Here is a 25,728-nt window from a genome sequence, read left to right on the forward strand (position 1 = left end):
CCGTGCTTACAGTGAAGGGTGCTTGAGGACCATAGGTTGTTACAGCCTCTTTTAGCTGCTTTACTGTTTTGAAATCTAAAGCATGGTGAATTCGCTGCCCTCCGGCCTGCTCAAATACAGGGCATGCTAATATTTGAGGTCCTGTCTCAGGATCCCATCTATCAACTACAGGGGTTGGAGGCCTCCCAGCATACACTTACGCCCTCTGGTAATAGAAAGGTGTTAGTAGCAGTCTCCTATTGTAACTTTTCCCCTGATGGCTTTTTCTGCTCTAAACTTTCTTCCTCTGTCTGACTAGCTCAAGAGAGACCTTCTCTTTTACTTGAATCTTTTCCTCTTTCTGACTAACTTGAGAGACCTTCTCTTTTACTTGAATCAGTATGTCTTCTCCTTCCTCTACCTTTGTCTGAACTGAAGCCTTTGGACTAAGCAACCAAGATACCAATGCCCACAATGGCAATGTGCCAACTGGCAGAGTCCCTGGGTTGTTCTTTTCCTTTTCCCTTAAGTCTTCACCATGATGGTCCCACTGTGATATATTTAACAACTCCTCCTTAAAAAGCCATGGGCTACATTGTTGTATTGTATCAACATATGCCCTGACTGATCTTGATTTTACTGAGATGCTTCCTTCCTCTAACAATTTACTTAACAGTCTTTCGGTTTGTTTTTTTAATAATTTCTGATTCCATATTTCTACTATAATACAACCCAACAAGCTGATGCCAAATAAAACCAAAACAGAATGAAACAAAAATGGAACAACAAAAAATCATTATGACAGCCTTTCTATCCTCCTGAATTGTCCATCCATCCTTTCTCCCTATCTGTTCCTCAGAAGCAAATAGTTTTTCCTCAGATGTGAGTGGTTTTTCTTCTGTCTCACTCATCTCCAGGGACAGGCAACTTAAAACAAAAATGAAGCAAAAGGAAAGAAGAATCTTAAAATGGCTACCCATCCTCTCACCCTGCCCTCAGGGGCGAGCAGTTTACCTTCTCACTTACCCTCAGTCCTTCCAGTGCGGGCCACCAAATGACTCATTCTGGCTGGGTACAATTCAGAGCCACTTATCAAACAGAAGCGAACTTTATTTTTAGAACATACCGGCACCACTCGAGCTCTATACCTCAGAGCCCAACTGCCACCACAGGCTTCCCACCAGCCTCTCAACCTCCCGCTCCTTCTGCTCTTGAGGCCGATTGGCTGGGTCGTGTGGGCAGAGCCAAAAGAGTCCGCCAATGAGCAGCTCTGTGGACTGAAAGGGCGGGGAAACAGCCCAATGAGCATCAGGGCAGAAGAGCCAATCAACTGGCATCTGGAAGTTTTCTGGGGCCACTGAGAGCCAATCAGCTGGAAGTTTGCTGGGGCCCCTTCAGCTGTGGCTCTCACCAGCTGTACACCCTTCTTCCCAGAGCAAAGGGACTTCCCCAGATGACCTCAACCCTGGCTGGATGCCAGGATCCCACCCATGCACAGGCCCTTCCCAGAATTCAGATTTCAAGGGACTAGATGTGCACTTTGAAGAGGCACTTGCCATAGAAACACCCCCGCCCCCACCCCTACCCTGCCCCACTGTGGCTGCTGCTCCCAACAGCACTGGTGAGGCTGTGACCTCAGCGGGCCCAAGGTCCCTCCCCCTTGCTGACTCATGTCTTCCCCTCTCCAGTCAGTAATACCTCCAAGTCCACCCACCAGCCAGCAGCCCCTGACCGCCCCCTCTGGGCACAACCGCCTGCGCATCTACACTTGGAGCAGTCACTAGTCAGTTCTGGCCCTTGACTAAGTGGGGACCAAGGGGGGGGGGGTGAGCCTGGAGCAGGGCCAATGGCAGGCCTGTGAGACCTGCAGATGAAGGGCAGACACAAAGGAGACAGGTGAGCACGAGGGCAAGGTGCAGGTGGGGATGAGGGGACAGGCAAAGCAGGCCTGTGGTGCTGGGAAGAACAGGTGAAGCTCAGGGGAAAGGGCTCCTAAAAGGTAAATGTGACCGAGAATGTGGGTGAGGACGTTGGAAAGAGCCCAGAGAAGAGATCCAGAGACGCTGAGGGTGAGGACCCAGAGGGCCATGCACAGCACAGACACCTGCAAAGGTGATGCAGGTGAAGATGTTCAGGCCTGGCCAGGTGAGGACAAGCAAAGTGCAGGTAGATGTGGCTGAGGGTGCAGAGGAGAGCACAGGTGGGGGTTCAGCAGGGAGCACTGGTCAGATTCAGTGAGGACACAGGTAAGCAAGCAGGTGAGAACTGGGTGCAGAGGCGGGGACTGCTGGCGGGAAGGGGGTGAGCATTCAGGTGAGGACGCAGCTGGAGGGCAGGTGAGTTAGGGCGCACTTCAGACGAGGTGCAGGGCAGGCTGCGGGGTGGCAGGTGAAGGAGGGAAGGAGGTGGGGACAGGGGAGACGGCAGGTGCCCCTTTCCTCTAACAAAAGACTCCAGATTTGGGGAGACGTGGAGTACAACCGAAGCTTTATTGGAGGGGTGCGGTGGTGGTCAGTTGGGGCAGCCAAAGACCACCATGCTCTCGGCGAAGGCGCCCAGGTCCTGGCACTGTTTCTGGTTCTCCTCGTCCTGGCATTCTTCTGCCTCTGGCCAAATCTCCACCCAGGTGTCCTTGCCAATGATGTAACGGATGCTGGGGGTGGGGGCAGCAGGTCAGGCGGGGGCGGGGCCGGGGCGGGCCTGGGGCGGGGCGGGCACGCACAGGCGCAGGATACCCACTTGGGTTTTTCTCCCCAGAGGTCAGAGGAGAGACCCCACACGAGGTAGTGCTTGCCGTCCTGCAGCTTCAGCGCCTCTCTGCACTTGACGTGGCTGATGAACCTGCGCTCCTGCCCAGCCTGCACCTCATCGGAGCCTGGAGGGGAGCAGGCGCCAAGCTGAGCCCTGGGAAGGGGAGGGAGGAAGGAGGGGTGCAGGCAGAGAGATGGGGAGCTGTGTCTGACCTGACTTGATGGTCTGCTCCACGACCATGACGTACTCGTCGAAGTCCTCCGATAGCTCCGACCTGACCAGCCGGGTCTTGTACACTGTGGAGGAGGCGGGAAAGCCTGGGTCCTGGGCACGTTGCCCGTGGGGTGGGGGACACCCTCACCTGCATGGGCACCTGGACGTATGTGGCTCCCTCCCCACCCCACGCAGAGCCCGAGGGGTCTCAGCCAGGCAAGCTGCAGTGCACCCTCCTAGGAACACACACAACCACACGTGGTCACTTGGTCACCATCCCACAGTCATGCTCAGAGGCATGTAGGCAATTCCAGCCGCCCACAAGTAGAGTCACACCCAGAAGTTCGGCTGCGCTGATGCACGGCTGTCCACAGCACTGTCCTGTCCAACCATGGCTATGTGCGACTCCCTCTCACAACCCCCCCACACAAACACGCACGCAGCTGTAGCCACCCAAGACCCCAGCCACGCACAGAACTCCAGCTTCTCCAGTTACTGTCATTCACAACCAAAGCCTCATACAACACAAACTTAAGTCACCCACAACTAGTCACATACACAATGACCAATGACTCCCTTCCAAGTCATCCATGGACACTGTCCCAGGCAGCCACACAGAGTGCAGCCACCTGCAACTACAGGTACATGTGCCCCTAAAGCTGCTCCCATCCACAGCCCTCTCCAACCACAGCCTCACACACCACCTGATGCAGGGCAGCCCCGCAGACACGCCCCGCAGACACGCCCCCCACAGCAGTATCCACTCAGGCTCAGCTTCCTCCCAACTCCACCATGGTAACCATGGTTCCCCTCAAGGCTTGCCCTTCGCAACACATACTCACACACTAGTCACCACAGTCTACTGGCACAGGGCCTGACATGCACACCACCATCCTCGTGCACCCTCACGTGCACCCTCACGTGTGTACACACACACACACACACACACACACCCCACCCCCACTCACCATAGTCCACCCCGGGCTCGCAGGCCTTGTCCAGCCGGTCATCCAGCGTGACCTCCTCCTCCTGCTGCATGAAGCACTTCTCTGCAGGGTAGGGGTGGAGACCCTGTGTGAGCCCCACTCCTCACCCAGGGCTCACTGCCCATGGGTGTGGCTGGCCCAGGGCCTATCCTTCTTGGTGTCCCCAGGGCATGGCTTCAGGGCTCCCAGGGTCCCCCTACGGGGTGGGTGTCTCAGGGTAGCTCAGGTGCCCACCCTCAGCACAGCGGCACAGGTCCTTGTGGCACAGCTTGCTCAGCATTCCGTCCTCCTTGTCTGGGTGGTAGAACTGGGTGCATGTCTCCTCTGTGGGCAGAGTGATGGGGAGGGCTCAGAGGCCTGGCCCTACCCCCCAGAGACCAAGCCTGGCAGACTCAGATTCCCAGTGCCCAAGTGCCCGGGGCCTGCACATGCCAGGTCCCCAACCCTCTGTTCCTGAGACGCTTCTGATCCTTGGGACCCTTGGCCCTGGGAACTTCAAATCTCCAAACCCCAAATCCTTGGGATCCTCATTTTTCCAACCCTCAGATCCCTAAGTCTCAGATTCTTGGGACTCTCAGAATCTTGACTCCTGGGTTGTTGGGACCCTCCTCTCCCCGACAGCTCATGCATCTATGGGAACCTCAGACCTACATCTTTCTGTTGGAGGACTTTGAGCCTCTTAGAACCCCAACTCACAGGTCCCGAGGACCCTAAGACCCCTGGAGCCCTCAGTCTCCAGACCCTCAGGTCCCTGGAACCTGAGAGCCCAGGCCCAGCTTGGCTGCTCACCCAGGTTGTAATAGGAGTAGACCTTGACAGAGCCCGGCTGGATGAGCCCCACATTGAAGTACTGGTGAATTTTGAAGGACAGACATTCTTCCTCGCTGTGTGAGATCTGAGGGGAAGGAGGTGAGGATGGTCAGTGTGAGGGGAAGGAGTTATGTGATGGGTCACTGATCCCCCAGGGATGGGGGCCTCCGATTCCCACCCAGCATCATGGGAACTTGTTGAATTGTAGGAAACACTTCCCCAAGAGCAAGAAAGGAACTGTGTGATGGTCAAGGTCATGAAGATCTCAGATTCTGCATGGGTTCATGCAGAGTGCCCTGGAGGGGGTGCAGGCAGAGCCGAGGTGGAGTAATGGAGGCATCATAAGGAGTATGGGCAGTGGGGAGGAGGAGGAGGAGGCTGGGCCGAGCAGCAGGCCCATTCTCTTTTCTCTCACTGCCCACTTGCAGTCAGGTCTGGACAGGTGTCAGAGCTCTGCTGATTGGTTGCTGACAGGCCTGCTGTGATTGGGAAGTGGCTTTCCCCCTCCCAAACTCATGTGGGGACACAGTTCCCCAGTGTAAGGGCATTGAGGAGCGAGGGCCTTTAAGGGAGATAATTAGGTCACAGGGCAGGACCTTTGGACGGGATCAGTGCTCATCTTGCAGGAGTGGGCCAGGTCTCCTGGGCTTGGATTGGTCACCAGGACAGTGGGGTGTGATCCAGGGAGTGTGGTTTTCGGGACTTGCTCTCTAGGCTCCATTCCCACCATGTAACCTTTCTCCTGTACCTGCTCCCAGCATGACAGCTGAGGGCCCTTATCCGGCGCTGAACAGTTGAGGCCACCCAATCCTGGATTTTCAGCCTCTGACACTGTGAGCTCAGTAAGTTCTTTTCTTCATAAATCACCAGGTATTTTGTTACATCATGAAATGAATTAAGAAAGAACCCACAAAAGCATCCCATATATCATTGTCTTTTCTAGAAAAAAAAATGGATTCTGCAAAGGATTCCAATACCCTAGGAATTAATGGCCAAAAGGTAGATCGTGCTTGGATCCCTGAGTGACTGTGTGGAGCAGAGGACCCCTTCCTTGCCGCCCATACCAATTGGGCTTTATTATTTATTTATGTATTTATTTAGAAATGCTATGTTGCCTATGTTGGACTTCAACTGCTGGGCTCAAGGGACTCTTCTGCCTCCATCTACTGAATATATGGGACTACAGGTACACACCACCATGCCTGGTGCCAAATGGACTTAATAAGAGTGAGAAATACAACTCTCTTGTGTACTCTTAAGGGTTTTGTTGTAGCTACTAATTTTCCTTAAGAAGCTGAATGTGGGGTTGGGGAGCTCTGGGGATACTGGGAGTTAGCAGGTAGGATATGGAGACAGGAGAATGGGAATACACAGGAAGGGGAGAGGGAAAAGCCAAAAACATGGCAGTGATGATGAGAGCAAAAGAATTTTAGCTGCAAGGAACATAAAAGACAGATGCAGAGGAACAAACATGGGCATCTCTCAACCAAGCTCTTAAAACAACAATAACAAGTTCTTCTTTGGTGGCTGTTAACACTGTCATCAGAGGTGGCAGGATGCAGTGGAAAATGAGATATCACATCTGGGGTCATAGGGCGAGAGGGCGCAGAAGGCCATCCTGGGTTGGCCACCTTGTTTTATAAGCTCTCTCTCCTGCCTTCCAACAGCAATGGGCCCTGTCTCCCCCAGCCTGGTGCCAGCCTGACCTGAGCACAAGGGTCAAGACACAAGAAAAGGGCAGCCAGATAGGGGTCCAGGTGCCTGTGGAAGCCTCCCAGGGGAGCTAGCAGGCTGACCTTGTCCAGGTAGATGATGAGCGTGTTCTTGTTGGAGAAGGCTTTGCTCAGCTCGTACTTGGAGATGTATCTGTCCACTCCGGTGCTCAGCTGGGGAAGGGCGGGGCTTATGAAGACTCCCTCCTGGACCCCTGCTCTCCCTGCAGCCTCTTCCCCATCCCCATCCCCGAGCCCTTCATACCAGCTCAAGGTCATTTGTGTCAGGAACGAAGCCTGTCATCATGGCTATATCCAGGATGGACATTGTGGCATCCTCTTTTCCCAGGTACCTGGACAGGGCAGAGGGAAATTTGTTGGAGCCCAGGGCTCTGCTCCTGGATGAGAAGGGTCTGTCTGACCACGGATCGAGGCCTCCGATTCCCACCCAGCATCATGGGAACTTGTTCAATTTTAGGAAACACTTCCCCAAGAGCAAAACTGAACTGTGATGGTCAAGGTCATGAAGATCTCAGGTTCTGCATGGGTTCAGATCTTGGTGCTGTGTGAATTTGATCAGTTCTTTGACCCTTTTGTGCCTCAGTTCTTCTAGAAAATGACAGGAATATGGGCAGCCCTGACTTTGCATGACTCAGCTACCCTGGTTCAGTGAACAAGCATCCAATGACATGGTTCAAACCACAGCACCTCGGGATAGTAGTCATCCTTGCCTACAGTACAGACCTTTTGCTAGCTCATCAACCCACAGAGTGCTCTGTAAAGCAAGATGAGCTCTGAGATCAATGACCAATCACATGACCCCTCTGAAAGCCTGCCCGCAAAGGTCCCGGAGCATGCATTTATTCACGTAACACACAGACAGCAAAGCACGAAGCTGTGTCGCCTCTGTCCTCCTGATGGACCCACATGACGCTTTACCCAGGAGGGTCCTGAAGAGAGGAAACTGGACAACAAAATGACCTTGCAGCAGAGAAGTGAAGAGATGATGCTGGAAGTGAGTGTCCCCTAGGGGTGCCAGGCGCTGAGGACACTGCCCCTGCCGCCATGTGAGTCAGCCTGAGTGACGAGGGGTAGTGACAAAAAGGAGGACAATGTCCCAGAGGAGGACAGGATTGGGGGATCCGCTCCTCGGGAAAGGGACTCCTGAGAAACCTCATGACTTGGAAAGCTCTAAGGATAAAATGGAGCGGATCTGAACTCAGACAGGAGCCCGGCAAGGCAGGATGGGAAAGGAGAGCTTACTGCAGAAACCAGCCCAGAGAACAGGGTTCACAGGGGAGAGCTGAGCAGGTGTGTGGGAAACGCACAAGCCCAGCTTCCCCGGAGGCTGAGGCAGGAGGATCACAAGGCTGAGGCCAGCCTTGGCCACTTAGCCAGTCTCTGTCTCAAAATAAACATTTTTTAAAAAAGGGATGGGGGTGTAGTTCAGTAGTACAGCATCCGGGGTCCAACCATGAGTACCCCAAAGTAAGCAAAAAATCATAAGGGAAAACACCTTTATTTTCAATGTTCTAATGTTTTAAATTACAGAACAATAAAAACAAACAAACAAAAACCTTGCCTGACTATATTTTTCATTTCTTACACCATTTTGGGGAGTGCTGGGGATGAAATCCATGGCCTCCTGCGTGTGGGGCAAGGGCTCTCCTGGCAAGCTCCACCCCAACCCTCCCTATGTCATTTCTTTTGTCTTTGTGGTGCTTAGGATTGAACCCAGGGAGGGCTTTGTGCATGCCAGGCATGCACTCTACCCACTGAGCTCTGTCCCCAGCCCCCTCCCTACCTCATTTTAACTGAGAGTAGAACAGTTTTTAGGATTCTGATAGAAAATTTAAAAGTCATGCAACAATTGTGACATCCCCATTGCTGCGGTTGACCATCAGACTCTCCCACATGGCAGATACTTAAGATGGTACCAGATGCACGGGACACTCAGAACTCTTGGGTCCCATGGATCCTGTTGGCTGGGGCTTAGCCCAGTGGTGGAGCTGTGGCCTCGCATGTGTGAGGCCCTGGGGTCACCGCAGCCCACCAAAAATAGCAATAAAAAATAAGTAGGAGGAAATCTTGCTAAAGACAGAGGGTTGACCAAGAGGAAACCCAAGGACCCAGCTTGTTACCTGGTACAGATGGCAAGGACCATGCTGCTCTTGGCATCCTGGGGCTTTTTGGCTAGAAACACAGAAGGGGGTGAGATGGGGAGGGCGTTCCTGGGTTCTGATGCAGGAGCCCAGAAGAAGAGGGAGCTGCCCAGCCACGCCCTCCGCCCTCTCCTCTTTGAACAGAAACTGGGAAAGGGAATGCCAAGGGCCTTCATTCCCTGTACCTGTTTCAGGGGCTGGCTTTATGGTGACCCTGAGGTCAAAATTCTTGCATTTGACCTTGCCTTTGACTTTGGCATGGTACATTGTCACCACCTGTGAGATGGGAGGAGACAATGTCTCAAGGGACTTGAGATGGCTGAGGACAGCAGGAGAGGGTCACTGTGGGGCAGAGGTAAAGGGCATGGCATATGGAGGGCTCTGGGCAGGTGGAGGGCCATGGGCGGTGAAGGGCCCTGGATAGGTGGAGGGCCTGGGTTGGTGGCTCAGCAGCTGTGGGGCCTCAGTCCTCACCGACAGTGTGCCTTGGCCTTTGCCCTTAGCTGTTAAACTGAAACCCTCGTTTTGCTTGGTCTGCAGGGGAGAGAGAAGAGAGGGTGTTAGGAACCAAGCCTTCCCTGGCTCTGAGGACTCCCATAGCCATGTGCCTCCCTCCTGCTTCCCAGAAACCGTGGTGGGAAGGCCCAGAGTAAAGAGGGCTTGGCTGTACCTCCTCTGATCGCAGGAGGCTACCGGATTCCCAGAGGAGGCGATGCTTGATCTGGGAGCTGCGGCTGGGCAGGTGGAGGGCCACCTCCATGTTCAAGTCCTTGTGGTCAGGTACATCTGTCTGATATTGCGCCAAGGCTTGGAACACCATGAAGGTGGCCTGGAACCCATGACAGAAGGGAGGTGAACTGAGAGCCCAGGGAAGTGCTCAGCACCCACTGGGGATAAAGAGGTTTGGGTCAGAGTTAGGGCATTAAAGCTAGGCCCAGAGACCACCAGAGAGCAGGGTGAGACTGCGGAGTGCTGGGCACCGAACACACGGCTCACGGCCCTCTCACTGACACAGGCTCCGACCTAGAGCCCACCAGCGTGTGTCGTTAAGATTGGAAGCCAGACATGGAGGTATCCGCCTGTTATCCCAGTGACCTGGGAGACTGAGGCAGGAGGATCACAAGTCAAGGCCGGCCTCAGCAACTTCGTGAGACTCTAAGCAACTAGTGAGACCCTGTCGCTACATAAAATGTAAGAAAGGGCTGGGGGTATTGCTCAGTGGTTAGGCACCCTTAGTTGAATCCCCAGTACCAAAAAATATAAAGACTGGAGTTCATCAGATATTGAGGACATGTCCCATTTTCCGGAACTCCCCAGGATGCAGAGGCTTAGACCAGGACTTGAAGACCCTGCAGACGTGTCTAAGAGCCAACAGAAAGCCCAGCTGTGCTCTGACTGGATGTGAAGGGTTGAAGGTTGGTCCCCATGCAGCCTGGTGAGTCTTGGGGCGTGTGAGGAGCACCTGAGGGCTCTGAGCTCATCAGCACATGGACCCTTGGAGGGACTCACAGCTGGGCGGGCTGTTGACAGCTGGTGGAAACTGCAGGGGGGCACCGAGGTGGAGGCAGTGGGTCCTTGGGGAGTGATCTGGTCCCTTCCTCTGTCTGCCTTCCAGCCAGTGAGGTGAGCGGCTCTACTCTGCCCCATGCTCACCACCATGGTGTGGGCCTCACCAGGCCCAAAGTGATGGTCCCAAACAACTATGGATTGACACCAAGAGCCAAATAAATCCTTCTCCTCTAAGTTGATCTTCGCAGGCATTTTGTCACAGCAATGAAGAGCTAAACACCACATAAGACACAAGGTCTAGAAACCCTGAGAATGGGGCCTCGGCCTATCCAGAGGAGACAGCCTCATTTCAGGACTTAGGGACCCTGAAATGTGTCTAGAACCCAGTCGTGGAAGAAAAGGACCTCCTCGGAGCCTGAGGACGCTGAATCCGAGTGTGACACTGTGAAGCAACACTGGGATTTTAATGGAGAGCCCACCAGAAAGAAAGAGGCTCAAGCTGGAGCCTGGGCTGCTGGACCCTGCAGACACTGAAACCGTGGTGTAGAAGGCTCTGGACGTGGTGTAGGAGGGAGAGGGCCTGGACGGTGCCCTGGAGTAAGGGAGAGCCCGCTTTAGAACGGGAGCCTGGTGGAAGTGGCAACGTGGACCAGGAGCCACCAAGGGAAGTGGGGGCTCACTCCTGAGCTGGAGCCCCGAGGACACGGAATGGACAGCAGAGAGAGCAGAGGCTCAGATCAAAGCCTGGAGCTTCTGGAATGAAGTCTGGACCCCAGGTGGGGGTGTAACCAAGAGAAGTGGGGTTCTCTGCTCCTCTCCAGCCCCCTTGCTCGTGGGACAGAAGAGCCTCCCGCCTGGGTCTCAGAGACCTGTCTGGGAGCGGGTGGCAGGCTACAGGAGGTAGGGTGCAGGAGCCCAGGGGTGGGGTGCTTGCCTGGGTGGAGCCATAGCCACCTCCATAGTATCTCTGCTCATTGAGCCAGCGCACCACGGGGGGCACGGTGTCGAAGTCCCTCAGCAGGAGCAGGGCCAACAGGGCATAGGACGTGGCCTCCACGTTGTAGAGATGCTTGTCTGGCTCCTCCCAGCGGTTCTTATCTGCAAAGTGGACACCCTGAGCCCCCAGGCTCACTGTCCTTGCAGCCTGGGGATGGTCCAGGGAAAGCTCAGAAAGAGATCCTCCCTGCGATGCACTGAGGTCTTATATGCAGGCCAACATTCAAGCCCTGCTCTGCTCTGTGGGCTCTGACTCCACCCTTCAACCCAGTGCTCCCTACCCCTCCCTGAGTGAGCCAGGCAAGGGCCTTCTTCTGTGATCTGCAGTGACGATGGATGTATAGCCACACATCACAGCTCAAGGTATTCTCCCTTCAACCCAGTCTTGCATCCCTCCCCCGCCTTATGGCTACCCTCACCTGTAGATGAGTTGAGGAATTTTTCAAAGAGGGGTCCTTTCAGCCTGCCCATCTGGGCCAGGGCATAGCCAGCAATGGCCACGGTGTAGGGCCTCTGCAGGTTCAGGTATCTGGATTCCAGGAAGTCTCCTGCCTTGGAGATGCTGTCTCCCAGGAGCTATGGGACAGAGGGGCGGGCACTCTGGTAGGTGGTCGCCACCACAGCCATGGTCAGCATCCTGCATGTGCCACTCCCGGGGCGTCAGGATGGTGTCTGTCCTGGGACCTTTGTCTTGGATCTGTGCTTTCAGTGTTTCCCAGACCTCCTGGCCACCTGTGAGCGCCTTGTGACTGAACAGCTGCCATGTACCTGAGCGTCTCATGTCAGTGGTGTGCTGGGAGGTTATCAAGGAGCCCTCTCCTGCAAAGGCTGGGGGAGCCCTGGTTTGTACGGATTGGCGGTGCAAATCTGCCCCCCAGGGTCGATGTCAAGCTGCCAATGTAACGTCACTGAATCAAGTGCTGGGAAAAGATGCTCTGAACAGGCAGGAGACATGAGGAGGAGTCCGACTCAGCAGGCAGCCTGGACGAGCCCCCCCGCCCCGCTGTCCTCCCCCCTTCCTCCTTCTCCTTGCCATCACCCTCACTTCCTGCGTGCCTGCTGTGTATCCACTTGCTGACCTCCCGAAACCCTGAGAGATGACAACAGGGATGCCCAAGGGTCGTGGCAATCTGGCCAAGACCTCCACGGAGTAAGTACAGGGTGATTTACTAGGTAGCAGGTGCAGGGCTCTGGCGACCCCCCCCCCCCCCGCCCAAGGCAGTGCCTCCCCTCCCAGGTGGACATTCCCCAGCTGGGACAGGCGGTGCTGAGGAGGGCACTTACGTTGACCTGCCCCTCGCAAATGTCCTTAGCCTCCTGCAGGGCGATGAGAACAAAGGCTGTGAGGGCCACATCACCTTCCACGCTGTTCTGGTAGCCTCCCTGGGACGGGAGCAGAGCAGAGACAAGGTCACCATGTGTCTCTGGACAGGGTTGGGGCTCCTCCTAGGGCTCCCTTCCCTCAGGGTCAGCCAGACTCTCTCATATGAATCAGTGCAATCATTTGTTCATTCTGCAATGTCACCAGAGGACCCCTGACCTGGCGCTGTGCCTACACAGGGGTAAATGAACACCAGGCCCAGCTCCAGCCTCCTGAGCCTCTTGTCTAACAGGGACAGGAGGCTGGATCCAGAGGCTCCTCCGTGGGTACAGAGGTTCCTCGGCTTCCGAGGGACTCACTTGCCAACAAACCATGGCAAAAGGAAAATATCGTGTAAAATTCATTCGGTGCCCTGACTTTCCACGCATCCTAGCTTAGCCTGATCTGTGCTCAGGACACTCACATTAACACCCCTCCCAGGAGGCTATTATACCAAGTGCTGAATTTCTCCTTCTTGTATTCAACCTGTGCTGAAAGTGAAGAATGGAACGTGGTGTGGGATATGGTTTCCCAGCATTGTGAAGTGTAAGATCCTAAGTGGCACCATGGTAAGTCGGGGAGCACCTGTATTAATTTCTGACTTATGAAGGCTCTGCAGAATAGGACACAGCAGTGAATGAACTATGGGGCAGTGACCCTGTGAGGTCAGGACAGCTATCCTGGAGAGAGCGCAGCTGGCACCCTGATCTTTAGAGGTGTCAGCTCTGAGTGCAGGGTTAGCATGCTGGGCAGCAGTGGGAGCTTGTGCAAAGCCCCTGTGGCAGGACTGAACAAGCTTCCCCCAGTGTGGGTAGGGTGTAGAAGGAGAGGGCAGGCTGTGAGGCTGGGAGCCTGGAGGTCAGACTAGGGCATTGATTCTCTCTCTTGGGCATACCTCAGCATCACCTGGGGAGATGGGATTATTAGAACTCATATTCCAGGGCCCCATCCCTAGAATTTCTGGTTCAACAGATGTGGGATGCTATCCCAGAATGTTCATTTCCAACAACTTTGTGGGTGGATGCTCTTGCAGGTCGGAATATCACACTTTGAGAACCACTCCCCTGTGGAATTTAAGAGTCAGAGGAAGGGCTGGGGCTGGGGCTGGGGCTGGGGCTGGGGCTCAGCGGTAAAGTGCTCACCTAGCATGTGCCAGGCACTGGACTGATCCTGAGCATCACATAAAAATAAATAAATAAAATAAAGATATTGTGTCCAACTACAACTAAAAATTAAAAAAAAAAAAAAAAACGATGAGCCTCAGGACTTTCTTTGGAGACATCCAATCAGATTTGAAAAGCATCGGTGGTGAACACCTGAGAGCTAACAAGAGTGAAGCCTGCAGGGCAATGACCAGGAGCAGCATTTCCAAGGTCTCAGGGTGAAGGAGGGAGATGTGTGGACGAGCTCTGAGCCTGGGGATGGAAGGGGCCAGTTTTGAGCATCATCCGGGTAGTGGAATGGGCAGGAGTGGAGCTGGGTTGAACGGGATGTGATAGGAGATTCCCAGGTTCTCCAGTAGGCCCTCTGCCTTTGCTTTAATGAAGTTCTTATTTATTTCGCCACAAGATGTCATGCACTTTCATTTTGCACTTCTGGATTTTACAGCGATGGAGTGACAATTATTTCCCTGTCCCTCACTTTGACCCACGCAAAGTGAATTGGGCGCCAATGGAATGAGGGAGCCTTTCTCCTGTGCCTCCCGCGCCTCCCAGGCGCCTCTCTCCCCCACTCTTGCCGTGAATCCCAATCGCTTACTGTCATTTGTTGTGCTATCACGGGCCCATCCTCCTGGAAGAGTCCATCTGGCTTCTGCTTCTCCAAGATCAGCCATTTAACAGCTCCACAGAGGACCTGGGAGTCGATGGCAATGAGGTTGACAGCCAGAGAGAAGACCTTCACCACGTAAGCTGTCAGCCTGGGGGAGGACACAGAGTGAACCAATCGGCTCTGGGCTTGCAGACTGCCATCCCAGTTACCCAATGAGAAGAGAGGGGTGGGGCCTGGCTCGGTTGCTGGGTTACCCCCAGGACTCCAGAGTTTCAGGAAGTCAGTGTTTAATGAAGCTCTACCTGCGCAGGTCACTTGGTTGACTAAAGGCTGCTGCGTCCATGGAAGCGCCCTGGAAGCGCTGCACAGGGCTGTTTGTGTCCTGCTGGCCTAGACCACCCCTGGCTGAAACCCAGGCCCTACTCAGCCAGGTGCAGTGCGGAGGCTGGGGAAGCGGACCACCCTGACTCACCAGGTGCTGGGCGCCCGGTTAGTGAAGGCGGCATAGGCGGAGTTGGGCTGTCTGTAGGCCAACTGCTGGGTGTACCCTGAGGGAAGAGAGTGGTCACCACAGGAACGGGGTTTGCTGCTTGTGGTTACCCCAAAAAGGTGTGTGGCGAGGATGTCATTCGGGATGTGGCAAGGGTTCCTTGAGAGCAGGAGGACTCAGGGTGGGATAGGGGGATGTCGGGGAGGGAGGAGAGGGAAGCTTAAGGAGGATGGGGTTCTGAGGGAGTAAGAGAATAAGAGACAGGTGTGTCCAGGGAGCTGAGGAGGTCTGGTGGAAGTGGGGACTCACTGGAGAGGGACTCTGAAAGGGCAGGGTGCCCTCTGGGCTGGGACAGGCATTCAGGGGAAGGGCGCAGGTGGGGCAGGATGCTGGTGCCAAGGGCTCTGAAGGGTTGGGGGATCTGAGAGAGGAGGGGAGGGGCTCTGGGGAGAGGCGTAGCAGGGAGAGCGGAGTCTCAAGGGAGGGGCGCGGTCAGGAGGGGAGGGTCCTCCCAGGAGCCTGCGCCTTGGGCGCACCCTTCTTAATGAGCTCCAAGGCATTCTGCCGCTTCTCCAGGCCGAACTTCTCCCACTGTTCAGTCTGGTCCAGGTAGTGCACGGTGATGACCGTGGGCGTCATGCCGATCATGTTCTGTTCCCCGCAGCCAGAGGGGGTCACGATGAGGTGCTTCAGCCGCTCGGCGTCCACGGCGTCCTCTGCCATCTGGGCCACTGGGGTCCCTGCAGCAGGGCATTAGGGGGATCTAGTACAGGGGCCCACTGTGCAGCGGGTGTGGGAGGTCCAGGCTGTCCCCAGCGTTCCCAGCCTCCCACCAGACAGGGCCAAGGGCTCAGGACAGGGAGGGGTAGGAGGGCGTGACGGGAGTGAGGAGGCTGCCTGGCTGAGGGGCTGGTCGGGGCTTCTTCATGGGAGTCAGGGGAGCTCCTACTTCACAGGGGACCCTGGTTCCCAGATCTCTCCTTTCGCCCACAGTAAAGTATTCTAGGCATGAATGCTTGTATGGTGCGTCATGCCCTTTGCCAGGCTCAGTTCTGAGAGAACAGCGCACAGCATCCCTTTTAATAGTCACAAGAACCTGGGAGGCCAATCTGCTCTTTCACTCCCCATCACAGATGAGGGAGCCAAGGCTCCTGGCCCCCAGCCCTTCAGCTCCCAGGTTGGGAGGCCCCTTCCTGCCCTTCCTCGCCCTGGTCTTCCATCCCAGCAATTCTTGGCAGAATTTCTGCTCTCCTCCAAATGTACTTAGCAGCAAAAGCTCTCTGTGAAGTCAGTAGTGCCAGAGGGCTCCTCTAAACAGATCCAAGGGGCGCTGCCCCAGCTGATGTGGAGGCAGGTGTGTGGCTAACAGAGCCTGGCGCCCAGACACCTTCCTGGTTCCTACAGGGTTGGGAATGGCTCACCTTGCAGGAGGATCCTGGTCTCCGAATCAGTGTCTGGGACTTGGTCACTGAGGTCTGCGGCTGGCACCTCCTCTCTCTGCACGCCAGCTACAGGGGAGAGATGTGACGGCACCAGCCCCTCTCTCCCCTGCCCGGCACCACCATGCCCAGGCTGTAGCCCCACACCCTCTCCGGCTGATGGCTCACCTTGCCCAAGGCGTTCTGGGTCCAGTGTGCGAATGGCCACGGTTTTGTTGACTCTAATTCCTTCGGGCTATGGGGTGTTGGAAGAGGGAGGAAGTCCAGTGAAGAAAAGGACAGACACAGATGGTCAGCAAGCCACTGTCATGAGGATGACCCTAGCAGAGGGGTCATACCTTACATAGTTCTTGTGCAAATTCATCAAACAATTCTACATCAATGATGAAAACGTTTGAAATCTTCACATGTGCTGAGAAACTACTTGGGCTAGCTCACTGGATCCTCACAATCCAATGGGGTGGGTGCTGCTTTCACTATGGTTTGGATATTGAATGTCCCCTAAAGGGCCGTGCAATGCAGGCTGAGTCTCAGGGTGGTGCTATTGGGAGGAGATGCAGCCTGTTAGAGGTGGGGTCTTCGAGAGCTCTTGAGGTCACCGGGTTGTGCCTGTGAAGGGGATAATGGGATTGCAGACCCTCCTTGCTCTGTGTGCTTCCTGACCAGGGGGTGAAGGATTTTGCCTCACTGCAACTCCACAGCAATGAGCCACCCCACCCCCACCGAGGCCTGAAAGCACTGGATCTGCCTGATCATGGACTGGAACCTCCAACATCCTGAGTCTGAATCAACCTCTTCTCTTCAAAAGTTAGTTTCCACAGGTATTCCATTATAGTGACAGAAAGCTGACCAGCACAGCTATCATCACTCACGTTCTCTTTAGTTTAAAAAACTTGTAGACTTAAGTAGAGATACTTAAGGTGGTCATGGTTGGGCACAGTGGTGTGTCTATAGGCCCAACTACTCAGGAGGCTGAGGTGGGAGGATTCCATGAGGCCAGAAGTTTGAGGACACAGAGGGAGTGGAGGAGGGAGGTGCTTTGGCTAAGCACCCCCAGAATTAGGGACAACACAAGAGAGGATTTCTCAAAAATGTTTTTTAAATGTTCATTTGGGCAACTTTTATTCACTAAGGTATTATCACAAGAGAAGCATTTTAGAATGTGAAGCCTCAACTAGATCAAAAACTGCTGTAGGGCCGGGGTGCAGCTCAGTGATGGAGAGCTTGCCTGGCAGGCACCAAGCCCCGGGCTCCATCTTTCAATGAAAAAGAAAACAAACAAACAAAACAACAACAACAACAACAAAAACCTGCCTAAGCTTAGCTGCGAAGTCCCTCTGTTCAGCAGCAAGGAATAGCATGTTTATCCTACAGCAGCTTCCCATGAAGCCGCATCCTGAACACGCTGGTCCTCGGGATTCCTGCTGGGACTAGATGACTCCTATTTACAAAATGAGGAAACTGGGATGCCAGAGGGGTGAAGTGACTGGCTCAAGGTCACACAGCTAGGAGGACAGAACTGAGGTTTAAATCTGGTCACCTGGCCACAGAGTCTGGGTGTTAAACCCATTGCCATCTAAGCATCTCTTAAATAAAAGAATATGCACCAAGTAAGCAGCACAGGGCCTGAAACACAGCGAGGGCTCATGAAACAGGGCCTATTTTAGCTAGTACTAAAAGTCCAACCCAGGCCCCCATCTGTGTGTCCACAAAAGGCTTCCATGTGGACAGCAGTTTCTCTCCCAGGACCCCGTCTCCCCTCACTGGTAATAAAAGCAGATTTTGTCTGGAGATTGACTTTCCCCAGGGAGCTGCTGACACATGTGCAAGGAAGGCAAAGCCCCTATTGGTAGGCTGTGAGTTCCCGTGGGGTAAGTATCCTGCCATGATCCATTTCAGGCCGCCAACATGAGGGCATATGGAACGGGGGAGACTGGTGCGCTTTGCTCTCAGGAGCTGGACAGAAGGGCTCCCGCCAGGCCTGGCGTTTCTCCCCACTCACAGCCATCCAGTGTGGGGGCAGAAGGAACGCGAGACCCTCACTATGAGTTTATGTACTTTTAAAAGATGATTCTATTGCAGAGCCTTAAAACAATTGGTAAAATTGTAAGTCTGCTTCCAGAAAATCTTGAAAATATGAATGATACTTGAGTCTGGCTGGGGCAGAAATCCATTTCATGTAAAATTACTTTGTCTGCTTGAATGCAGCAGCTTTTCAATATTTTAATAGTTTTCCAAACTTCTTTGACATTTTGGAAGAAATTAACCACTAGAGGGAAAATACAAACGTAAAGAGGGCACTAATTTTTCCTTTTGTGTCAGTGTGTGTCACGTGCCTAGGCTTGACAATGTGGGATCTGGTCTGCTTTAAATTAAATTTTGATATTTCATTTACTGTCCCTTTTTTTGTCATTGATTTGGATTTCTTTCTTTCTCTCTTTTTTAGTAATGAGGATTGAACCTAGGCACACTTAAGCACTGAGCATATTTGCATCACCCCAACTTTTAAAAACTTTTTGAGACCTTGTATTGCTAAGTTGCAGAGGCTAGCCTTGAACTTGTGATCCTCCTGCCTCAGCCTCCTGAGTTGCTGGGGTGAGAGGTGTCACGCCTGGCTGGGATTTCTTTTTCTCCCCCAGTTCTGGGAACAGAACCCGGGCTTTGTGCATACACTCTCCACCTTCAGCCTGCACCTCCAGCCCTCATTTTGATTTCTTCCATAAAATATCACATGGAAAACAATATAGAGTTCTGGTTTTATAATCGGAAAGGATTCAGCAGGTGGATATGGTGTTGGTTGCACCACAATATAAATGCTCTTAATGTCACAGAACTGTACACTTAAACATGCTTCAAGTGGCAACTGTTATGCCTACTTTACCACCATAAAATTGAAATTAAAAATGAATAAGAGGAGGGCTAGTGTTGTGGCTCAGTGCTCAGCGGTACAGTGCAAACTAGTACAAGCAACACCCTGGGTTCAATCCCCAGCACCACAGAAGAATAAATAAAAAAATAAAGGTATTATGACCAACTAAAAAAATAATGAATAAGAGGAAACATCATTTAACATAATAACAGTCATCATAGTAAAATTATTGCATGAAGATACTATTAATCTTAATGACTGACATTTTGGCATCCTTAAGAATTCTGTGCCTGATTTATCTCAGTCACATTATACTAATCTTGGATCTGCCTCCAAATATCTGAGACTTCTAAATTTCTAAGCTGGATACTGCCATGATTCCTTTTTTTGGCGGGGATGGGGGGTATACTGGGTACTCCACCCCTAGCACCCCCCCTTTTTTTGATACAGGTTCTCACTAAGTTACTAAGGCAGGCCTTGGACTTGGGTTCCTCCTGCCTCAGCCTCCTGAGTCGCTGAGATCTCGGGAGCAGCCACTAAGCCTGGCTTGTGATGATTCTTAGGGTCTCAGAGCCTGAGTCACCCAGCGGGGGTCAGCAGTATGGAGCCCAGGCACCTTCCCTGAAGGACAAGGGACAGCGGATGCGCGAAGGACTCACCACGACCTTCAGGGTCTTCTTGACACCGTCGCTGATGAAGTGGTTGTACACAGCAGCCTTGACCTCCACCTCCTGCAGCCCTATGGTCAAGGGCACGATGACATAGGGCACTGGCACCGAGGACTTGGGCGGGATCGTTACAGTCTGGTAGTAGCGCTTCTTGGCGGTGGCCAGGCTGCAGAACGCTGGGTTGTGGATCAGTTCCACCCTCACCTGCCAGGGAAGGAGGTGTCCGCGCAGGTGCGCAACAGGGCGTCCCCTCACACCCCCAGGCCTCCGCCCCCTCCCCAGGGCGCACCTTGAGACTCTCCTTCTCGCGGTAGTTGAAGAGGACAGCTCGGATCTCCACCTGCTCATTGCGCACCACAGAGTAGGGCAACCGCAGGTCGATGAAGAAGTCCTGCATCACCGTGACCTCGTAGGGGTCTGCCACGCAGATCCCTGTCCGCACAGAGACAGCACCAATGTCAAGGGCACGGGAAGGGCAGGGCGGGCTAACCCAAAGGGAACTGTAGCTTGAACTCAAGTTGCTGCCTCTTCCATAGTCCTGGCTCTCACCCTCAACCAGGGGAGCTGGCCCAAGCTGCACCTGACTCTGCAGAAGCCCACAGACTAAACACTGGCCAAGGCATGGGTTCCAGATGGTGGAGGGGCAGGAAGTGGCCTTATCATTGATGATTTCCTTTCTCTTTGCAGTTTGACTTTTAGATGCATGTGTAGGAAGACAGCCAGCCTAACTAACTGGCGGGTCTCCAAAATATATCTGTTCTCCAACCAGGTACCCTAAAGCCGCCTGGGATCACCCAGAGCTGCGGATGTGGCTGGCTGGAGTGGGGCTGTTTCTTACTTTCATTTAATTAACTTTTATTTACACTTATTCCATCTCAACCAGATTTAAACTAAAAAGCTAATAGTTGAGGATAGATGTTGTGAATAGAGAAAAGCTTATAAGCTGCACAGTTTATAAGGGGGATTTTTATGAGTGAGTTAAATCTCAATTCACAAAAAAAGCAATACTAGATTCAGTGACTGGGAAATGTTTAAGTATGTTTGCAACAACTTGGGCTTGAAAATTTGCCTATTCAACTGTGAACATCATGAAACCCAGATACAGATCGAAATATTCCCAGTGAAAATCTAGTTCTGAGCTGCTCAAGGGAAATGCACAATGGATTGTGAAGACTAGTGCAAGAAAATGTAAACTGTAGCCGGGGGTGGGTAGGGAAATTCTCAGTTCTTTCTGCTGAGTTTTTCTGTGAACTTAAAATTCCCATTAAAAATTGAAATTTATTTTTTAACGCAATTTTTGGAGACTCAGTGTCCAGGTCTGGCCTTTGAAGACATGCAGTAGCCAGGACAGAGGGAAGCGGGGCCGCTCAGCCCACCGGGGGAGCCAGGTTGGGACAGGAAGGGGCCCAGGGCCCCGACTCTCCCTCACCTTTCTTGTCGGAGAGGCTCACAGCCAGGATCTCCCAAGTGGTGATGGTGTCTTTCAGAAAGATGTTCAGGACCTTCGTGGAGATTCTGGGTTGGGAGAAGTGGGGGCATTAGAAGATGTCCAGCAGGGAGGAGGGCGAGGCCTGGGGGCAGGGCACAGGCTGGAGGGGCGGGCACGTGGGGGTGACCCAGGTCTTGATTTTCCTAGGTTGGGATGTGGGTTCCACAGTGGCTCTAGAAGAGATGCGAGGTTGCAGGTGTATGCAGATGGAAGGTCACCCTGGCGAAGTGTGCCGAGCTTTGGCAGTGGGCAGGGGGTGGCAGGGGGTGGCAGGGATGGGCAGGGGCACCCTGGCCATACCCGTTTTTCTCTGGCTCTTTTAACTCTTCTATGGCCCACAACCAGCTCTCTGGAAACTGGCTTCTGGAAATGATGTCTTCTTCTGGAATTATGTCCTCATCCATGTCACCTGACGGGTGAGAGCTGGCTGAGGGCAGCCCAGCTCCCACACTGTTCCCTCTGCACTGTGGGGGCTCTTAGCCGGGAAACGCACCCAGAGGCCTGCTGTGGCTCTTCATGGGCCCAGGCACAGTTACCTTTCTGGAGTCCTTACTCCATTAAAAAAAATTAAAATTCTATTTGCAAATGTGTTGCTATCAAGATGAATATAACCTTGCCTTCCTCTTGATTTTCAACGAAAGGAAAACATTTGCATGGACCTCCGTAAGGATCAGGGCCCTGCATCCATGGATGTTAGTTCCTAATGCCACCAGCCCTTTGGAGAGCTCCCCAGACCTTGTGGGGACCACTGAAGAAGTGGTGGCCTTGAACAACCAGCTTGACCCTCAGCAAGCAAATACAGCTGGACAGGACTAGGTTCCACCCTGGCTGGGCTTTCCTCAAACGTGATGGACAGATCTTAGTTTGGCTCTGCACTCCATCACAGTATGCAGATGGAATCCCATAGATGCCTGGGCCCACCTGCATTCTGAACTACTCCTTCCAAGGGCACAAAAAAAAAAAAAAAAAAAAAACAAAAACAAACAAAAAAAAAAAACGAAAGAAAGAACCTAAACCTAAACCCAACCCCAAACCAAATGATTTGCATGTGTGTAACCTGTGGACACAGAGCTGACTACACATTTTGTCTCATTAAAAACTAAATGAATGCCAGGGGCGGTGGAGCACGCCTGTAATTCCAGAGGATGGCAGACTGAGTCCAACCTCAGCAAAAGCAAGGTGCTAAGCATCTCAGTGAGACTCTTTTTGTAAATAAAATAAAAAATAAGGCTGGGGATGCGGCTAAGTGATCGATGCCCCTGTCTTCAATCCCTCCTCCCCCCAAAGAAAACTGACTGAAGGTCAGATGAATGGATCAAAGTTGCTTGTTAATCCATCAGGTGGCCTGACTTGGCGCCAGGCTTTGGGTCACAGCACAGACCAGTTTCCCTGCGTGAAGGAAACTTCGCACCCCTCTGAGCCTTCCCACTGGCACCCGGTGCGGACAGCCCCACCACCTGGGACCTTCTCTCCTACCACTGAGGTCCTGGGCACAGTGTGTGACTTCAGACTGACTCCGCAGGACTGGGACAGTCTTCCTAGGCCAGAACCTCTTCCCTCACCCCAGGTGGCTCCACCACTAGATGAGGTGCTGCTTCTCCCTCACACCTGAGAGCCTGGCCCTCGTGGAAGGGCCTCCTTCCTCTCCCCTCACAAGGGACCCCTCTGCCCTTAGGTGGGGAGCTGGTCCTTTTCAGACTCCAGAATAGGGATTTTCTGCACCTCATGGGGAGGTGTATCTCCCTCCTTAAAGACCTCCCCCTCCCCCTCAGGCAGGCCCTCCCCTTCCCCCTCAGACTGGCCCTCCCACTCCCCCAGACAGAACCTCCCCTCCCCCAGACAGGCCCTCCCCCTCCCCCTCAGACTGGCCCTCCCCCTCCCTCAGGCAGGCAGGCTCCTGTCCCAGGGACTCACTCCTGGCCAGGCCCAGGAGGCCCTCGCGGCGGTGCTGCTGCCGCAGCTGGGTGATGTAGCTGCAGCAGTCCAGGAAGGCCTGCACGCAGGAGGCGCCCAGGGAGATGAAGCGGGCCCTGCGCTGGCAGGGGAAGCCCATGGGGTTCTCCCGCATCCCGTCCTCGCAGCACCTGCGCAGCTCCTTGGTCTTGTACTGACCCGCTGTGGGAGCACACACCTGCTCAGGCAGAGCCCTGGCCAGGTGCCCCCACCCAGGAGAGCCCAGGGCAGACCCAGGAAGAAGTGCCCGGGGCCAGCCCTCCCCTCTTCCTTCTTTGGCTCCTGGGAGGTCACCTTGGGGCCCAGATGGCCAGGCCCAGGGCGGGTGGTGGGGAAGGGCAGGCAGAGGGCCCCACCTTTGTCCATCCTCTTTTCCATGAGCTGCACGGAGCGACGCCGGCGGGCAGCGGGTTTGGAGCACTCCAATTCTGAGGGGCAGGTGGACCAAGAACAGGTTGGGTAAAGCACCTACTGTGCGCCCTGGGATCACCCCTCACAACAGCCTCAAGTTGGCGTGTGGCTGTTTCCATTGGACGGATGAAGAAACTGAGGCCCAGGAGAAGCCTGCTGGTGGGGCCGGTGGAGGCGGGACTTGAACCAGGTGCCCCATTCCAGAGCCCCTCGCTGCCCCTACCTGTCCTCTGGGCTGTCTGCAGGTCTTTGTTGGTCTTAAAGGCCAGCCCTGCGTCCATGAAGACTCCAGCATAGTCCTGCCCACTGCCCGGGGTGCAGCCAATGTCTGCCTTCTCCACCACGTCCCAGATCTGCAGGGGGTGGGTGGCCAGGTAGGGACAGGCAGGACAGCATCCCCTGTTCCAGCTCCCTATGGTCCACGCAGCCCCTCCCACCCACTCCACCCCACTCCAGCCCACCCGCAGCTCCATCCCCACCTATTCCTAGCCCCACTCCTCACCCCACCCCTTCACCTCCAACCCCACTTGCATTTACCTCTTCATGCCAAGCCCTGAGCAGCTCACTCCTTCCTCACTCTCTAGCCTCACCCCATGCCCCAGGCTTCCACATCAGATGGCCCCAGAGTACACAGGGCCATGCCAAACTGGATCTTACTGTGACCTTCCCCAAGCTGGACCTTGACCATGACCTTCCCCAAGGTGGACCTTGACCATGACCTTCCCCAAGCTGGACCTTGACCATGACCTTCCCCAAGCTGGACCTTGACCATGACCTTCCCCAAGGTGGACCTTGACCATGACCTTCCCCAAGCTGGACCTTGACCATGACCTTCCCCAAGCTGGACCTTGACCATGACCTTCCCCAAGCTGGACCTTGACCATGACCCTCTCAAGCTGGACTTCATCTCCATCTCACCACCCCATCCTGTGTGTCCACTCTGACGTCTGTTCCACCACCCCGCCCCGTCTTTCATGCTCTCTGATCCCAGTCCTGCTCCACACCACGCCATCCCTGTGCCTCCGTGGTCTTCGGTCAGCCTCAGCCACAGCCGCCCACCTTACTCTGAGTCAGCTTGTTCTTCTTGTTGAGCACAAACACGCCCTTGTCCACAGCCACCAGCCCCACTCGGGCCCCACGGTCACCCTCTATCTTGAGGGTCATCTGCTGCCCAGGTAAAGGCTGCCGGTCGTCCTTCCCACCACCTTTGACCACCAGCTGCAGGGAGGTGGGAGAGGCAGGAAGGAGCAGTGAGCCCTGGGAGGGCTCTGCGGACGGGGAAGTCCAGGCCTGACCCAGAGGAGAAAAGGCGGAGGGTGGGGGAGGCGCGGGGATGCTCACCGTGCCCACGCACGAGTCCTTGACGTCCACCCACACAGAGTCCGCCACCACCTCCCTGTTGCCACTGGCACCCATCAGCGTGTAATAGGCCACCAGGCGGAAGGAAGGGATGAAATCCGCAGTGATGGTCAGGGGCAGCACCACCAGGTCCTGGCCGGGCTCTCGGGCCTGGCGACCTGCCTTCAACAGCTTGCCCTTGTTCAGGATCTGGGGGACAGAAGGACAGAAGGTCAGGGCGGGAGAGGAAGGAGATCTGGGCTTGGGGAGGGATGCTGGGTGCTGGAGAAGCCGTGAGCAGGGCGTGGGGGCCCAGGGCCACGGACCAGGTAGGTGTAGTAGCGGATCTTGGCATCCTGGCCAGGGTCCACTCGCAGGTGGAAGTTGACGTTGAGGGTCTCGCCTGGCTTGAGCTCCATGCGAGACACAGAGAGGTGCAGGTAGTTGTTGGAGTTGAACAGCGTGCTGTAGGGTTGGGCCTGCATGGTCCTGACGGCCTGCCGCGCCTGGGGGATGCCCTGCTTGCTGGTGCGCACCTGGGGGAGGGGGAGAGGGATGGAGGCCAGGACCAAGGATACCCTCAGCCTGATCTCAAGGCACAGGGTGTGTGACCTCTGATGGCGAGGAAGGCTTTGCAGATGGGGTGAAGCTAGGGATCCTGTGCGGAAGTTGTCCTGGACTATCTGGGTGGACCCAGGGGTGGGGTGGGGTGAGAGGGAGAGAGAGAGCCAGAGAGGGAGAGAGGGAGGGAGGGGGAGGGAGAGAGAGAGGGAGGGAGGGGGAGGGAGGGGGAGGGATAGAGAGGGAGCGAGGGAGGGAGAGG

The 25,728-nt window shown here is 54.5% G+C and overlaps 1 protein-coding gene across 1 annotated transcript in view; it reads right to left on the reverse strand.

Annotated features, from left to right (window-relative positions):
- Positions 1–2,449: 2,449 nt before the first annotated feature.
- The window catches only part of C3 (complement C3), a 31,072-nt gene continuing 7,793 nt past the window's right edge, over positions 2,450–25,728 (reverse strand). The window contains exons 12-41 of the mRNA XM_081285335.1: positions 25,232–25,441; positions 24,909–25,115; positions 24,627–24,785; positions 23,791–23,920; positions 23,513–23,584; positions 23,118–23,318; positions 21,504–21,612; positions 21,144–21,229; positions 20,004–20,146; positions 19,706–19,918; positions 16,346–16,412; positions 16,160–16,246; positions 15,275–15,478; positions 14,721–14,796; positions 14,237–14,396; positions 12,403–12,501; positions 11,538–11,694; positions 11,057–11,220; positions 9,284–9,442; positions 9,088–9,147; positions 8,799–8,889; positions 8,593–8,644; positions 6,717–6,804; positions 6,536–6,625; positions 4,719–4,824; positions 4,164–4,253; positions 3,912–3,992; positions 2,943–3,026; positions 2,719–2,854; positions 2,450–2,632 (exon numbers count right to left, since the gene is read on the reverse strand). Of these exons, the coding sequence (XP_081141461.1) occupies positions 2,491–2,632; positions 2,719–2,854; positions 2,943–3,026; positions 3,912–3,992; positions 4,164–4,253; positions 4,719–4,824; positions 6,536–6,625; positions 6,717–6,804; positions 8,593–8,644; positions 8,799–8,889; positions 9,088–9,147; positions 9,284–9,442; positions 11,057–11,220; positions 11,538–11,694; positions 12,403–12,501; positions 14,237–14,396; positions 14,721–14,796; positions 15,275–15,478; positions 16,160–16,246; positions 16,346–16,412; positions 19,706–19,918; positions 20,004–20,146; positions 21,144–21,229; positions 21,504–21,612; positions 23,118–23,318; positions 23,513–23,584; positions 23,791–23,920; positions 24,627–24,785; positions 24,909–25,115; positions 25,232–25,441 (3,723 nt within the window). The 3' untranslated portion in view covers positions 2,450–2,490. The remainder of the gene's footprint in view (positions 2,633–2,718; positions 2,855–2,942; positions 3,027–3,911; positions 3,993–4,163; positions 4,254–4,718; positions 4,825–6,535; positions 6,626–6,716; positions 6,805–8,592; positions 8,645–8,798; positions 8,890–9,087; positions 9,148–9,283; positions 9,443–11,056; positions 11,221–11,537; positions 11,695–12,402; positions 12,502–14,236; positions 14,397–14,720; positions 14,797–15,274; positions 15,479–16,159; positions 16,247–16,345; positions 16,413–19,705; positions 19,919–20,003; positions 20,147–21,143; positions 21,230–21,503; positions 21,613–23,117; positions 23,319–23,512; positions 23,585–23,790; positions 23,921–24,626; positions 24,786–24,908; positions 25,116–25,231; positions 25,442–25,728) is intronic.

Source organism: Spermophilus citellus (assembly GCF_964194105.1).
Source record: "Spermophilus citellus genome assembly, chromosome: 3".
Taxonomy (NCBI): Eukaryota; Metazoa; Chordata; class Mammalia; order Rodentia; family Sciuridae; genus Spermophilus; species Spermophilus citellus.